This window comes from Cherax quadricarinatus, chromosome 48 (assembly GCF_038502225.1).
Source record: "Cherax quadricarinatus isolate ZL_2023a chromosome 48, ASM3850222v1, whole genome shotgun sequence".
Lineage (NCBI taxonomy): Eukaryota > Metazoa > Arthropoda > Malacostraca > Decapoda > Parastacidae > Cherax > Cherax quadricarinatus.
In genome coordinates, this window is record NC_091339.1 from 1,296,239 (window position 1) to 1,310,484 (window position 14,246).

Here is a 14,246-nt window from a genome sequence, read left to right on the forward strand (position 1 = left end):
TGATATAATTCCTAGGAATTTTCTGTTTTTGTGTGTGTGCTTTCTGTTTGGAATTTATTTATTTTGAGGTTTATTGGGTTACCTGTTTCCTCTCAAATCATATACATATTTTAGATACTTTTATGTAGAGTGTAAGTTTATTGGTTAACATCCATATGTGGTATTTTGTAGTTCTCCATTGACTAGGTAGCTCACAGTGATGAGATCAGGGATAAAGGATGTAGGTGCTATTAGGAAACTCACTCATGTATGTGTAGACTAAGAGAGTAGCAAATATACTGTCGAGGGAAAAATAGCATTTGTTGACATTGCAGCTGAGTGTGGTCATTTAAGGTTAAATTTTGGCATCTGTTGGTTAGGTAGGAAAGAGTAAAATTTAGGCATAATTCCTGATTCCTGGTTTGGACATGTAGAGAGAATGGAACAAAATAGAATGACTTTGAGAGTGTATAAATCTGGAGTGGAGGGAAGGTGGGGTAGGGGTCGGCATAGGAAAGGTTGGACGGAGGGAGTAAAGCAGGTTTTGTGTGCGAGGGGCTTGGACTTTCAGCAAGCATGCGTTAGCGCCTTAGATAGGAGCGAATGGAGACAAATGGTTTTTAGGACATGACGTGCTGTTGGAGTGTGAGCAAGGTAACATTTATGAAGGGATTCAGGGAAATCAGCAGGCTGGATTTGAGTTTTGGAGATGGGAAGTACAGTTCCTGCACTCTGAAGGAGGGGGTGTTAATGTTGCAGTTTTATAACTGTAGTGTAAGCAAGCCTCTGGCAAGACAGTGATGGAGTGAATAATGACAAAAGTTTTTCTTCTTTGGGCCACCCTGCCTTGGTGTTAATAAAAAAAAATCCTCATACAATTCTGCTATACTTTAATTAACAATATTTTATAATTTTGATGTACAATGTCAAAATTTTTTTGTACATCAGTTAATAATCCACTGATAATTTATTATTTTCAGGTGCTGTGTGGGTTATGTTTACTGTTTTAAGAATAGCATCATTAGTGTTCTGGGTCTGAAAGCAAATTGGCAGTAGGGATCAATAATGTGTTGGTGTTAAATGTAGACATTTAGTTGGCTGTAAATAACTGATTTAAATATTTTGAAAAGAACTGGTAGGTTTCTTATTTGTGGTTGTTGTATGTACTCTATTGACATTTTGGTGTCCTCATCTTTGTATCTAGGGGTACCTGTAGAATCCTTTAGAAATTTAAGTCTTTTTGGTGTTAACAGTTTTATAGGTTTTTAAATGGATGTGGGTTATTTTAATCTGGTGTGATGCTGTTTATTTTTTGTTGTTTATTTGTTGGTTTGAATTTTTTCCTTTTGTAATGTATAAGTCTTGACTTGTAAGAGATAGTGTGTATTAACCCTTTGACTGTCGCAGGCCCCTTTCTGAAACTGTCATTCTATGTCGATAAATTTAAAAAAAAAAAAAGTATTTTTTCTTATGAAATGATAGAGAATCTTTTCCTGATGGTATGAAAAGTATGAAATTTGGTCAAAAACTCACTGAATTACGCTCCCGTGCAGTTAGCGGTCTTGGCGACATATACTTATCGGCGATTTCGCAGATTTTGAGCCCTGTTTTTAGCCAATTTCATTGTCCCAGTTGACCAAACTCATAGCTATTTCTTTAGAACTCCATTTTATCTATCAGTTGAATACAAGAAACCGCCCATTTATCGATTTGAACTACCCAATAAAGTGGTCAGAAATTGGCAATTTGGCCAATTTCACACAAATTAAAAAAGATGCCAGTTTCAAAATATTACTATTGCTTTCTATTTTGATTTTTTATTCATACAAAAAAATACAAAATTTACTAGTATGCAGACTACTGCATTATTGTAAAAATGGTATAAATAATATAAGTGCACTAGTGAAAGAATATTAGACTCCCCAGTTGATGTGTATTGGACATGTAGTGTGATTTGCTTACTCCTGAACATTGGTAAAAATCGAACATTTCCGCTATTTTAAGCTCAATTTCAAGGTTGTTTTCATCGTGAAAGTAATCAAAATCATCTCTATTTCTGTAATATGTTTTCCATTTTATCACTTGAAACCATGAAAATGAGAATACAACCATAAATACTATATGAAAATACACCTCAAAGTCGGCGTTTTAATTAAAAAAAAACGGTCCGTTTTTTTTTTCTCATTACGCACTGCATGCTGCAGGATTTTTTTTATGTGGTGCACACTGACCACACAGACCCATTCTCTCACATGTGGGCCTACCAGCTTTATCGTGCTTGATTTGAAGCCGCTAGAATTTTCACGTATTAATACATTAGAAACAATGGCACGTAAGACATATATATACGACATAAACAGTCAAAGGGTTAATGAATTTCAAATTTATCAAAAGCCCTTACTGACCTTTTAGGTCAAAGCACTGAATGGCCTTGTGGGTCAAAGTGCTGATTGACCTTGTAGGTTAAATTGCTTGGAAAATTCTACATTTCTCTTCTTTGTAAAAATAGGTCTTAGACAGGGATGTGTAATGTCATTATGGTTGTTTAATATATTTATAGATGGGGTTGTAAAAGAAGTAAAGTGTTCGGGAGAGGGGTGGGATTAAATTATGGGGAATCAAATACAAAATGGGAATTGACACAGTTGCTTTTTGCTGATGATACTGTACTTACGGGAGATTCTAAAGAAAAATTGCAAAGGTTAGTGGATGAGTTTGAGTGTGTGTAACGGTAGAAAGTTGAAAGTGAACCTAGAAAAGAGTAAGGTGATGAGGGTATCAAATTATTTAGATAAAGAAAAATTGGATATCAAATTGGGGAGGTGGAGTATGGAAGAAGTGAACATTTTCAGATACTTGGGAGTTGACGTGTCGACGGATGGATTTATGAAGGATGAGGTTAATCATAGAATTGATGAGGGGAAAAAAGGTGAGTGGGGCGTTGAGGTATATGGAGACTAAAAACGTTATCTATGGAGGCAAAGAAGGGAATGTATGAAAGTACAGTAGTACCAACACTCTTATATGGGTGTGAAGCTTGGGTTGTGAATGCAGCAGCGAGGAGGCGGTTGGAGGCAGTGGAGATGTCCTGTCTAAGGGCATTGTGTGGTGTAAATATTATGCAGAAAATTTGGTGTGTGGAAATTAGGAGAAGGTGTGGAGTTGATAAAAGTATTAGACAGAGGGCTGAAGAGGGGTTGTTGAGGTGGTTTGGTCATTTAGAGAGAATGGATGAAAGTAGAATGACATGGAGAGTATTTAAATCTGTAGGGGAAGGAAGGCGGGGCAGGGGTCGTCCTCGAAAAGGTTGGAAGGAAGGGGTAAGGGAGGTTTTGTGGGCGAGGGGCTTGGACTTCCAGCAGGCGTGCACGAGCGTGTTCGATAGGAATGAATGGAGACGAATGGTATTTGGGACCTGACGATCTGTTGGAGTGTGAGCAGGGTAATATTTAGTGAAGGGTTTCAGTGAAACCGGTTATTTTTATATAGCCGGACTTAAGTCCTGGAAATGGGAAGTACAATGCCTGCACTCTAAAGGAGGGGTTCGGGATATAAGCAGTTTGGAGGGATATGTTGTGTACCTTTATACGTATATACTTTTAAACTGTTGTGTTCTGAGCACCTCTGCAAAAACAGTGATTATGTGTGAGTGAGGTGAAAGTGTTGAATAGTGATGAAAGTATTTTCTTTTTGGGGATTTTCTTTCTTATTGGGTCACCCTGCCTCGGTGGGAGACGGCTGACTTGTTAAAAAAAAAAAAAAGTCTGTTGAAATGAGTGAAAGGAATTTCAAATGCCACCTGTGGCATGAATGGTATACAATACTGACAAGATGAAAATTACACACATGGGCAACATCTGGGTAACTTTATTGTAGACGTTTTGCCATCCAGTGGCTTTATCAATACAAATTCAAGGACATGAATGTATACCATTCATATACAACTTGTCAGACACCGCAACATCATGGAATCTTGGTTCAGAGGACATCTACATAACCTTCTTCATGGCTACTACTACTACCACTACCACCAACCCATCCCTTGGGTATAACCTACTTCTACTGTGGAATCCCACCTACCAGTGACTATGCCCTCATCTGCTATCCATCCCTTTCCACCTCAGAACAGTATATGAGCACTAGCCTTCTTGCCTGTGCTCAAGAATCTTCACAACTATGGTGCTCTTCACACCAACTCCAAATCTGAGGGACTGATTACCTCATCTTTTGTATATAGTTCTTTTGTCTTCCATTCATATCCTTGAATTTGTATTGACAAAGCTACTGGATGGCAAAATGTCAACAGTAAAGATATCCAGATGTTGCACATGTCTAATTTTCACCTGTGGAGTGTACAGTATATCCTGAAAAACTAATTTTAAGTTTAATATAGTGTATTTAACTGAAATATTTAACTCTTTTCGTTTTACTCTCTAGGATTGTGTATAATAAATAGGATTACTCATTTACTGTCAACTTGAAGTAAAATGTTTTTTACCAATGTGTATTTAACTTATTATATCCATGAGGTGACCAAATCTATGAAATTATTTGTTCATATTTTTATCCACCTTCTGGAGATATTCTCCACATTTAGCAAACGGATGTTTTTATAGTTTACATCGGAATCCAAGGTTATGAGAAGAGTTGCATTCCTTGTGTTCTGACTTAAAAATGAATTGTTTGTTACACTGGACTTTTCCTAGAAAAATGTTAGTGAAAAGAATAATTGTTTATCATATCTGTTTATAACTAGAGACCAACATTCATTAATAATTATTTTCTCTAACTTATGAGGTCTTTTAAACCTCATAAGTTAGAGAACCAACTAAGCAGTTTCTTGTGTCATTTTTATACATTTTTGATATTCAGTAACTTGAGACTATTGAATCTCAGGCGTGGAATGAAGAGTATTGAAACTGTGAAGGTCAAACAGTTGGCTACCCATGAACTCTCCGCTGAGCAGCAACTGTATTACAAGGAGATTACAGAAGCTTGTGTAGGATCTGATGAACCAAAGAGAGGGGTAAGAAACTTTGACTGTTGTTTTATATATTACATTTTCACTATACAATTTTATTGGATTGTTATTTGAATTATGAAATGTGCATACTTCTAGTATGCACATTTCTAGTATGCATACTTCTAGTATGCTCTTGAATGATGAGCACTCATGTTCTTAGTATCACCATACACTGATTAAATCAACAGACAAATCAGTTCTTGATTTTATCATTGGGACATTGAAAAATATATAATAAAAGTCATATTCTTGACTAATTCTTTTCATACATTACCTGCCAGCCATATGCAGCACTTTAACAGTAAGATCTATAATTGTGTCACAGTGCATTCCAGCCTAGATTTGAAAAATAAAAATCACAGTTCCTTGGCTAGAACAATTCACAGCTAACCCACAATTTAGATAAGAAACCATAGTCAGTCTTGGACCATTATCGAGTTGAGAATTGGTGATGATAGACTGGAAAGAAATGTGGTATAAAATTTTATCTCCAAATTGTGGGTTAGTTGCAAAAAGCACAGTTTTTCCCTCATATCTACACTTCTTAAGAATTTTTTTTGTTAACTGGAATTTTACAGTACAAGTGTTGATTGCTGTTAGTAATCTGTTCCATATTTTGGATCTGTCTGTACTGAAAACCTACACAGATTAATTTTAAGAGCATAAATATCATTATTCTCAAAGATTTCCAGAAGTACTGTATTTTGTTTATTATCACGTCAGCCATTTCCCACCAAAGCAGAGTGACCCAAAACAGAAGGCACACTTTCATCATCATTCATTCCATCACTGTCTTTCCAGAGGCACGCTTACACTACAGTTAAAAAACTGCAACATAAACACCTCTCCTTCAGAGTGCATTCACTACACTTCCCACCTCCAAGATTTAAGTCTGGTTTTCCAGTTTCCCTGAATCCCTTAATAAATGTTACTTTGCTCACACTCTAACAACACGTCAAGTCAAACACCATTTGTCTCCATTCACTCCTATCTAATACGCTCATGCACACTTGCATGAGTGTATTAGATTTATATGCCCGCAAAGTCATTCTATTTCATTCCATCCTCTCTAAATGTCTGAACCATCTCGGCAACCCTTCCTCGGCCCTCTGGTAACCCTGCACCTCCTCCTAATTTCCAATCTACGGATTCCCTGCATTATATTCACACCGCACATTACCCTCAGACATGACATCTCCACTGCCTCCAGCCTTCTCCTTGTTGCATGGGTGATGAATCTTTCAAAATTTATCACCCATGCTTCACACACAGATAAGAGCGTTGGTATAACAATACCCTCATGCATTCCCTTCCGTGGATAACGTTCTTTGTTTCTTTGACTCCTCAGTGCAGCACTCACCTTTTTTCTCTCGTCAATTCTATGATTCACTTCATCTTTCACAGACCCATCTTCTGAAAAGTCCACTCCCTAAGTTTTTCTCTCTTGCTACTCTCTTTACCTCACCATTTCACCATTCGCTCTTCTTCCTTCCCGCACCCACTTTCAAACATCTGTTGAACATTAACACTATATTCATAACCCCTTTTGTATTGGTCCTGTAATATTACAGCTTTGAAGCCAGTGTCAGTCCCACAATACTACACCAAAATTCTAGCAGCTTCAGATCTTGAGGGAGAAAATTGGTAGGCCTACATGTGAGAGAATGGGTCTGCATGGTTAGTGTGAGCAGTACAAAAAAAATCCTGAAGCACACAGTGCATAATGAGATAAAAAAAAAACAACTACGACCGTGTTTTTGGTAGACTGAAAGATATGCTACAAAAATAAAGATGATTTTTAATGGTTTACAGACTAAAAGTAGCTTGATATTGAGTTCAAAATAGTGGAAATGTTTGCTTTTTGCTGGTGTTCAAGAGTAAACAAATCACATCACATGTCCAATACAGGTCAGCTGGTGGGTCTAATATGCCTTAACAAATGCACTGTTGTTATTTATACAATTATTATGCAGTAGTCTGAATAACAGTAAATTTTCTATTTATTGTGTGAATAAAAATTCAAAAGGAAAAGCCAGCATAATATAAGAGGGGCCTGGACACATGACTGATGAACAGAGAAAATGTTATTTTAGTGCCAGGAATGTCTGAATTATTTATTCTGGACCCTATTTTGAAATTGGCCTTTCTTGAATTTTGTGTGAAATTGGCCGAATTAGTAATTTCTGATCACTTTATTGGGTAATTGAAATAGGTAAATGGGCTGTTTCTTGTACTCATTTGGTAGAATAAAAGGAGTTCTAGCAAAATAGCTATAAGTTTGATCGACTGGAACAATGGAATTGGCTCAAAATAGAGCTCAAAGTGGGTGAAGTCACTGATGCATAAATATCGCGAGACTGCTAAATTCACGAGAGCATAATTCCATAAGCTTTCCATCAAATTTTGTACTTTTGGTTTCATTACATGTATGTATGTATGTATGTATGTATGTATGTATGTATGTATGTATGTATGTATGTATGTATGTATGTATGTATGTATGTATGTATATATATATGTATATATGTATATATATATATTTTTTTTTTTTTTTTTTTTCAACAAGTCGGCCGTCTCCCACCGAGGCAGGGTGACCCAAAAAAGAAAGAAAATCCCCAAAAAGAAAATACTTTCATCATCATTCAACACTTTCACCACACTCGCACATTATCACTGTTTTTGCAGAGGTGCTCAGAATACAACAGTCTAGAAGCATACACATATAAAGATACACAACATATCCCTCCAAACTGCCAATATCCCAAACCCCTCCTTTAAAGTGCAGGCATTGTACTTCCCATTTCCAGGACTCAAGTCCGACTATATGAAAATAACCGGTTTCCCTGAATCCCTTCACTAAATATTACCCTGCTCACACTCCAACAGATCGTCAGGTCCCAAGTACCATTCGTCTCCATTCACTCCTATCTAACACGCTCACGCACGCTTGCTGGAAGTCCAAGCCCCTTACCCACAAAACCTCCTTTACCCCCTCTCTCCAACCCTTTCGAGGACGACCCCTACCCCGCCTTCCTTCCCCTATAGATTTATATGCTTTCCATGTCATTCTACTTTGATCCATTCTCTCTAAATGACCAAACCACCTCAACAACCCCTCTTCTGCCCTCTGACTAATACTTTTATTAACTCCACACCTTCTCCTAATTTCCACACTCCGAATTTTCTGCATAATATTTACACCACACATTGCCCTTAAACAGGACATCTCCACTGCCTCCAACCGTCTCCTCGCTGCTGCATTTACCACCCAAGCTTCACACCCATATAAGAGTGTTGGTACTACTATACTTTCATACATTCCCTTCTTTGCCTCCATAGATAACGTTTTTTGACTCCACATATACCTCAACGCACCACTCACCTTTTTTCCCTCATCAATTCTATGATTAACCTCATCCTTCATAAATCCATCCGCCGACACGTCAACTCCCAAGTATCTGAAAACATTCACTTCTTCCATACTCCTCCTCCCCAATTTGATATCCAATTTTTCTTTATCTAAATCATTTGACACCCTCATCACCTTACTCTTTTCTATGTTCACTTTCAACTTTCTACCTTTACACACATTCCCAAACTCATCCACTAACCTTTGCAATTTTTCTTTAGAATCTCCCATAAGCACAGTATCATCAGCAAAAAGTAACTGTGTCAATTCCCATTTTGAATTTGATTCCCCATAATTTAATCCCACCCCTCTCCCAAACACCCTAGCATTTACTTCCTTAACAACCCCATCTATAAATATATTAAACAACCATGGTGACATTACACATCCCTGTCTAAGACCTACTTTTACCGGGAAATAGTCTCCCTCTCTTCTACACACCCTAACCTGAGCCTCACTATCTTCATAAAAACTCTTTACAGCATTTAATAACTTACCACCTATTCCATATACTTGCAACATCTGCCACATTGCTCCTCTATCCACTCTATCATATGCCTTTTCTAAATCCATAAATGCAATAAAAACTTCCCTACCTTTATCTAAATACTGTTCACATATATGCTTCAATGTAAACACTTGATCTACACATCCCCTACCCACTCTGAAACCTCCTTGCTCATCCGCAATCCTACATTCTGTCTTACCTCTAATTCTTTCAATTATAACCCTACCGTACACTTTTCCTGGTATACTCAGTAAGCTTATTCCTCTATAATTTTTACAGTCTCTTTTGTCCCCTTTCCCTTTATATAAAGGGACTATACATGCTCTCCGCCAATCCCTAGGTACCTTCCCCTCTTTCATACATTTATTGAACAAAAGTACCAACCACTCCAACACTATATCCCCCCCTGCTTTTAACATTTCTGTCATGATCCCATCAGTACCAGCTGCTTTACCCCCTTTCATTTTACGTAATGCCTCACGTACCTCCCCCACACTTACATTCTGCTCTTCTTCACTCCTAAAAGATGGTATACCTCCCTGACCAGTGCATGAAATTACTGCCTCTGTTTCTTCCTTAACATTTAAAAGTTCCTCAAAATATTCTCGCCATCTACCTAATACCTCCATCTCCCCATCTACTAACTCCCCTACTCTGTTTTTAACTGACAAATCCATATTTTCCCTTGGCTTTCTTAACTTGTTTAACTCACTCCAAAATTTTTTCTTATTTTCATTAAAATTTCTTGACAGTGCCTCTCCCACTCTATCATCTGCTCTCCTTTTGCACTCTCTCACCACTCTCTTTACCTTTCTTTTACTCTCCATATATTCTGCTCTTCTTATAACACTTCTGCTTTGTAAAAACCTCTCATAAGCTACCTTTTTCTCTTTTATCACACCCTTTACTTCATCATTCCACCAATCACTCCTCTTTCCTCCTGCACCCACCCTCCTATAACCACAAACTTCTGCCCCACATTCTAATACTGCATTTTTAAAACTATTCCAACCCTCTTCAACCCCCCCATTACTCATCTTTGCACTATCCCACCTTTCTGCCAATAGTCGCTTATATCTCGCCCGAACTTCCTCCTCCCTTAGTTTATACACTTTCACCTCCCTCTTACTTGTTGTTGCCACCTTCCTCTTTTCCCATCTACCTCTTACTCTAACTGTAGCTACAACTAAATAATGATCCGATATATCAGTTGCCCCTCTATAAACATGTACATCCTGGAGCCTACCCATCAACCTTTTATCCACCAATACATAATCTAATAAACTACTTTCATTACGTGCTACATCATACCTTGTATATTTATTTATCCTCTTTTTCATAAAATATGTATTACTTATTACCAAATTTCTTTCTACACATAGCTCAATTAAAGGCTCCCCATTTACATTTACCCCTGGCACCCCAAATTTACCTACTACTCCCTCCATAACATTTTTACCCACTTTAGCATTGAAATCCCCAACCACCATTACTCTCACACTTGATTCAAAACTCCCCACGCATTCACTCAACATTTCCCAAAATCTCTCTCTCTCCTCTACACTTCTCTCTTCTCCAGGTGCATACACGCTTATTATAACCCACTTTTCACATCCAATCTTTATTTTACTCCACATAATCCTTGAATTAATACATTTATAGTCCCTCTTTTCCTGCCATAGCTTATCCTTCAACATTATTGCTACTCCTTCTTTAGCTCTAACTCTATTTGAAACCCCTGACCTAATCCCATTTATTCCTCTCCATTGAAACTCTCCCACCCCCTTCAGCTTTGTTTCACTTAAAGCCAGGACATCCAGCTTCTTTTCATTCATAACATCCACAATCATCTCTTTCTTATCATCTGCACAACATCCACGCACATTCAGACTTCCCACTTTGACAATTTTCTTCTTCTTATTCTTTTTAGTAATCTTTACAGGAAAAGGGGTTACTAGCCCATTGTTCCCGGCATTTTAGTTGACTTTTACAACACGCATGGCTTACGGAGGAAAGATTCTTATTCCACTTCCCCATGGATATAAAAGGAAAATTAATAAGACCAAGAACTATTAAGATAAAATCAAAGAAAACTCAGATGAGTGTGTATGAATAAATGTGTATATGTATGTGTAGTGTGACCTAAGTGTAAGTAGAAGTAGCAAGACATGCCTGTAATCTTGCATATTTATGAGACAGACAAAAGACATCAGCAATCCTACCATCATGTAAAACAATTACAGGCTTTCGTTTTACACTCACTTGGCAGGACGGTAGTACCTCCCTGGGTGGTTGCTGTCTACCAACCTACTACCTATATATATATAGATATATATATATATAGATATATATATATATAGATATATATATATATATAGATATATATATATAGATATATAGATATATAGATATATATATATCTAAATATATATAGATATATATATATATATTATATATATATATATATATATATATATATATATATATATATATATATATATATATATATATATATATTTATATATATATATATATATATATATATATATATATATATATATATATATATATATATATATATATATATATATATATATATATATATATATATATATATATATATATATATATATATATATATATATATATATATATATATATATATATATATATATATATATTTCTTTTTTTCTTTTTTTTTTTTTTTTAACAAGTCGGTCGTCTCCCACCGAGGCAGGGTGACCCAAAAAAGAAAGAAAATCCCCAAAAAGAAAATACTTTCATCATCATTCAACACTTTCACCACACGCACACATTATCACTGCTTTTGCAGAGGTGCTCAGAATACAACAGTTTAGAAGCATATACATATAAAGATACACAACATATCCCTCCAAACTGCCAATATCCCAAACCCCTCCTTTAAAGTGCAGGCATTGTACTTCCCATTTCCAGGACTCAAGTCCGACTATATGAAAATAACCGGTTTCCCTGAATCCCTTCACTAAATATTACCCTGCTCACACTCCAACAGATCGTCAGGTTCCAAGTATCATTCGTCTCCATTCACTCCTATCTAACACGCTCATGCACGCTTGCTGGAAGTCCAAGCCCCTCGCCCACAAAACCTCCTTTATATATATATATATATATATTTTTTTTTTTTTTTCAACAAGTCGGCCGTCTCCCACCGAGGCAGGGTGACCCAAAAAAGAAAGAAAATCCCCAAAAAGAAAATACTTTCATCATCATTCAACACTTTCACCACACTCGCACATTATCACTGTTTTTGCAGAGGTGCTCAGAATACAACAGTCTAGAAGCATACACATATAAAGATACACAACATATCCCTCCAAACTGCCAATATCCCAAACCCCTCCTTTAAAGTGCAGGCATTGTACTTCCCATTTCCAGGACTCAAGTCCGACTATATGAAAATAACCGGTTTCCCTGAATCCCTTCACTAAATATTACCCTGCTCACACTCCAACAGATTTTCTTCTTCTTATTCTTTTTAGTAATCTTTACAGGAAAAGGGGTTACTAGCCCATTGTTCCCGGCATTTTAGTTGACTTTTACAACACGCATGGCTTACGGAGGAAAGATTCTTATTCCACTTCCCCATGGATATAAAAGGAAAATTAATAAGACCAAGAACTATTAAGATAAAATCAAAGAAAACTCAGATGAGTGTGTATAAATAAATGTGTACATGTATGTGTAGTGTGACCTAAGTGTAAGTAGAAGTAGCAAGACATGCCTATAATCTTGCATATTTATGAGACAGACAAAAGACATCAGCAATCCTACCATCATGTAAAACAATCACAGGCTTCGTTTTACACTCACTTGGCAGGACGGTAGTACCTCCCTGGGTGGTTGCTGTCTACCAACCTACTACCTATAACCATATATATATTTTTTTTTTTTTTATTATCACACTGGCCGATTCCCACCAAGGCAGGGTGGCCCGAAAAAGAAAAACTTTCACCATCATTCACTCCATCACTGTCTTGCCAGAAGGGTGCTTTACACTACAGTTTTTAAACTGCAACATTAACACCCCTCCTTCAGAGTGCAGGCACTGTACTTCCCATCTCCAGGACTCAAGTCCGGCCTGCCGGTTTCCCTGAATCCCTTCATAAATGTTACTTTGCTCACACTCCAACAGCACGTCAAGTATTAAAAACCATTTGTCTCCATTCACTCCTATCAAACACGCTCACGCATGCCTGCTGGAAGTCCAAGCCCCTCGCACACAAAACCTCCTTTACCCCCTCCCTCCAACCCTTCCTAGGCCGACCCCTACCCCGCCTTCCTTCCACTACAGACTGATACACTCTTGAAGTTATTCTGTTTCGCTCCATTCTCTCTACATGTCCGAACCACCTCAACAACCCTTCCTCAGCCCTCTGGACAACAGTTTTGGTAATCCCGCACCTCCTCCTAACTTCCAAACTACGAATTCTCTGCATTATATTCACACCACACATTGCCCTCAGACATGACATCTCCACTGCCTCCAGCCTTCTCCTCGCTGCAACATTCATCACCCATGCTTCACACCCATATAAGAGCGTTGGTAAAACTATACTCTCATACATTCCCCTCTTTGCCTCCAAGGACAAAGTTCTCTGTCTCCACAGACTCCTAAGTGCACCACTCACTCTTTTTCCCTCATCAATTCTATGATTCACCTCATCTTTCATAGACCCATCCGCTGACACGTCCACTCCCAAATATCTGAATACGTTCACCTCCTCCATACTCTCTCCCTCCAATCTGATATTCAATCTTTCATCACCTAATCTTTTTGTTATCCTCATAACCTTACTCTTTCCTGTATTCACCTTTAATTTTCTTCTTTTGCACACCCTACCAAATTCATCCACCAATCTCTGCAGCTTCTCTTCAGAATCTCCCAAGAGCACATTTTTTTTTTATTATCACACCGGCCGATTCCCACCAAGGCAGGGTGGCCCGAAAAAGAAAAACTTTCACCATCATTCACTCCATCACTGTCTTGCCAGAAGGGTGCTTTACACTACAGTTTTTAAACTGCAACATTAACACCCCTCCTTCAGAGTGCAGGCACTGTACTTCCCATCTCCAGGACTCAAGTCCGGCCTGCCGGTTTCCCTGAATCCCTTCATAAATGTTACTTTGCTCACACTCCAACAGCACGTCAAGTATTAAAAACCATTTGTCTCCATTCACTCCTATCAAACACGCTCACGCATGCCTGCTGGAAGTCCAAGCCCCTCGCACACAAAACCTCCTTTACCCCCTCCCTCCAACCCTTCCTAGGCCGACCCCTACCCCGC

The 14,246-nt window shown here is 37.7% G+C and overlaps 1 protein-coding gene across 1 annotated transcript in view; it reads left to right on the forward strand.

Moving 5' to 3' along the window:
* The window catches only part of Taf6 (TBP-associated factor 6), a 68,433-nt gene that overhangs the window by 12,833 nt on the left and 41,354 nt on the right, over positions 1 to 14,246 (forward strand). Inside the window, exon 5 of the mRNA XM_053787204.2 lies at positions 4,876 to 5,005. Within this exon, the coding sequence (XP_053643179.1) occupies positions 4,876 to 5,005 (130 nt within the window). The remainder of the gene's footprint in view (positions 1 to 4,875; positions 5,006 to 14,246) is intronic.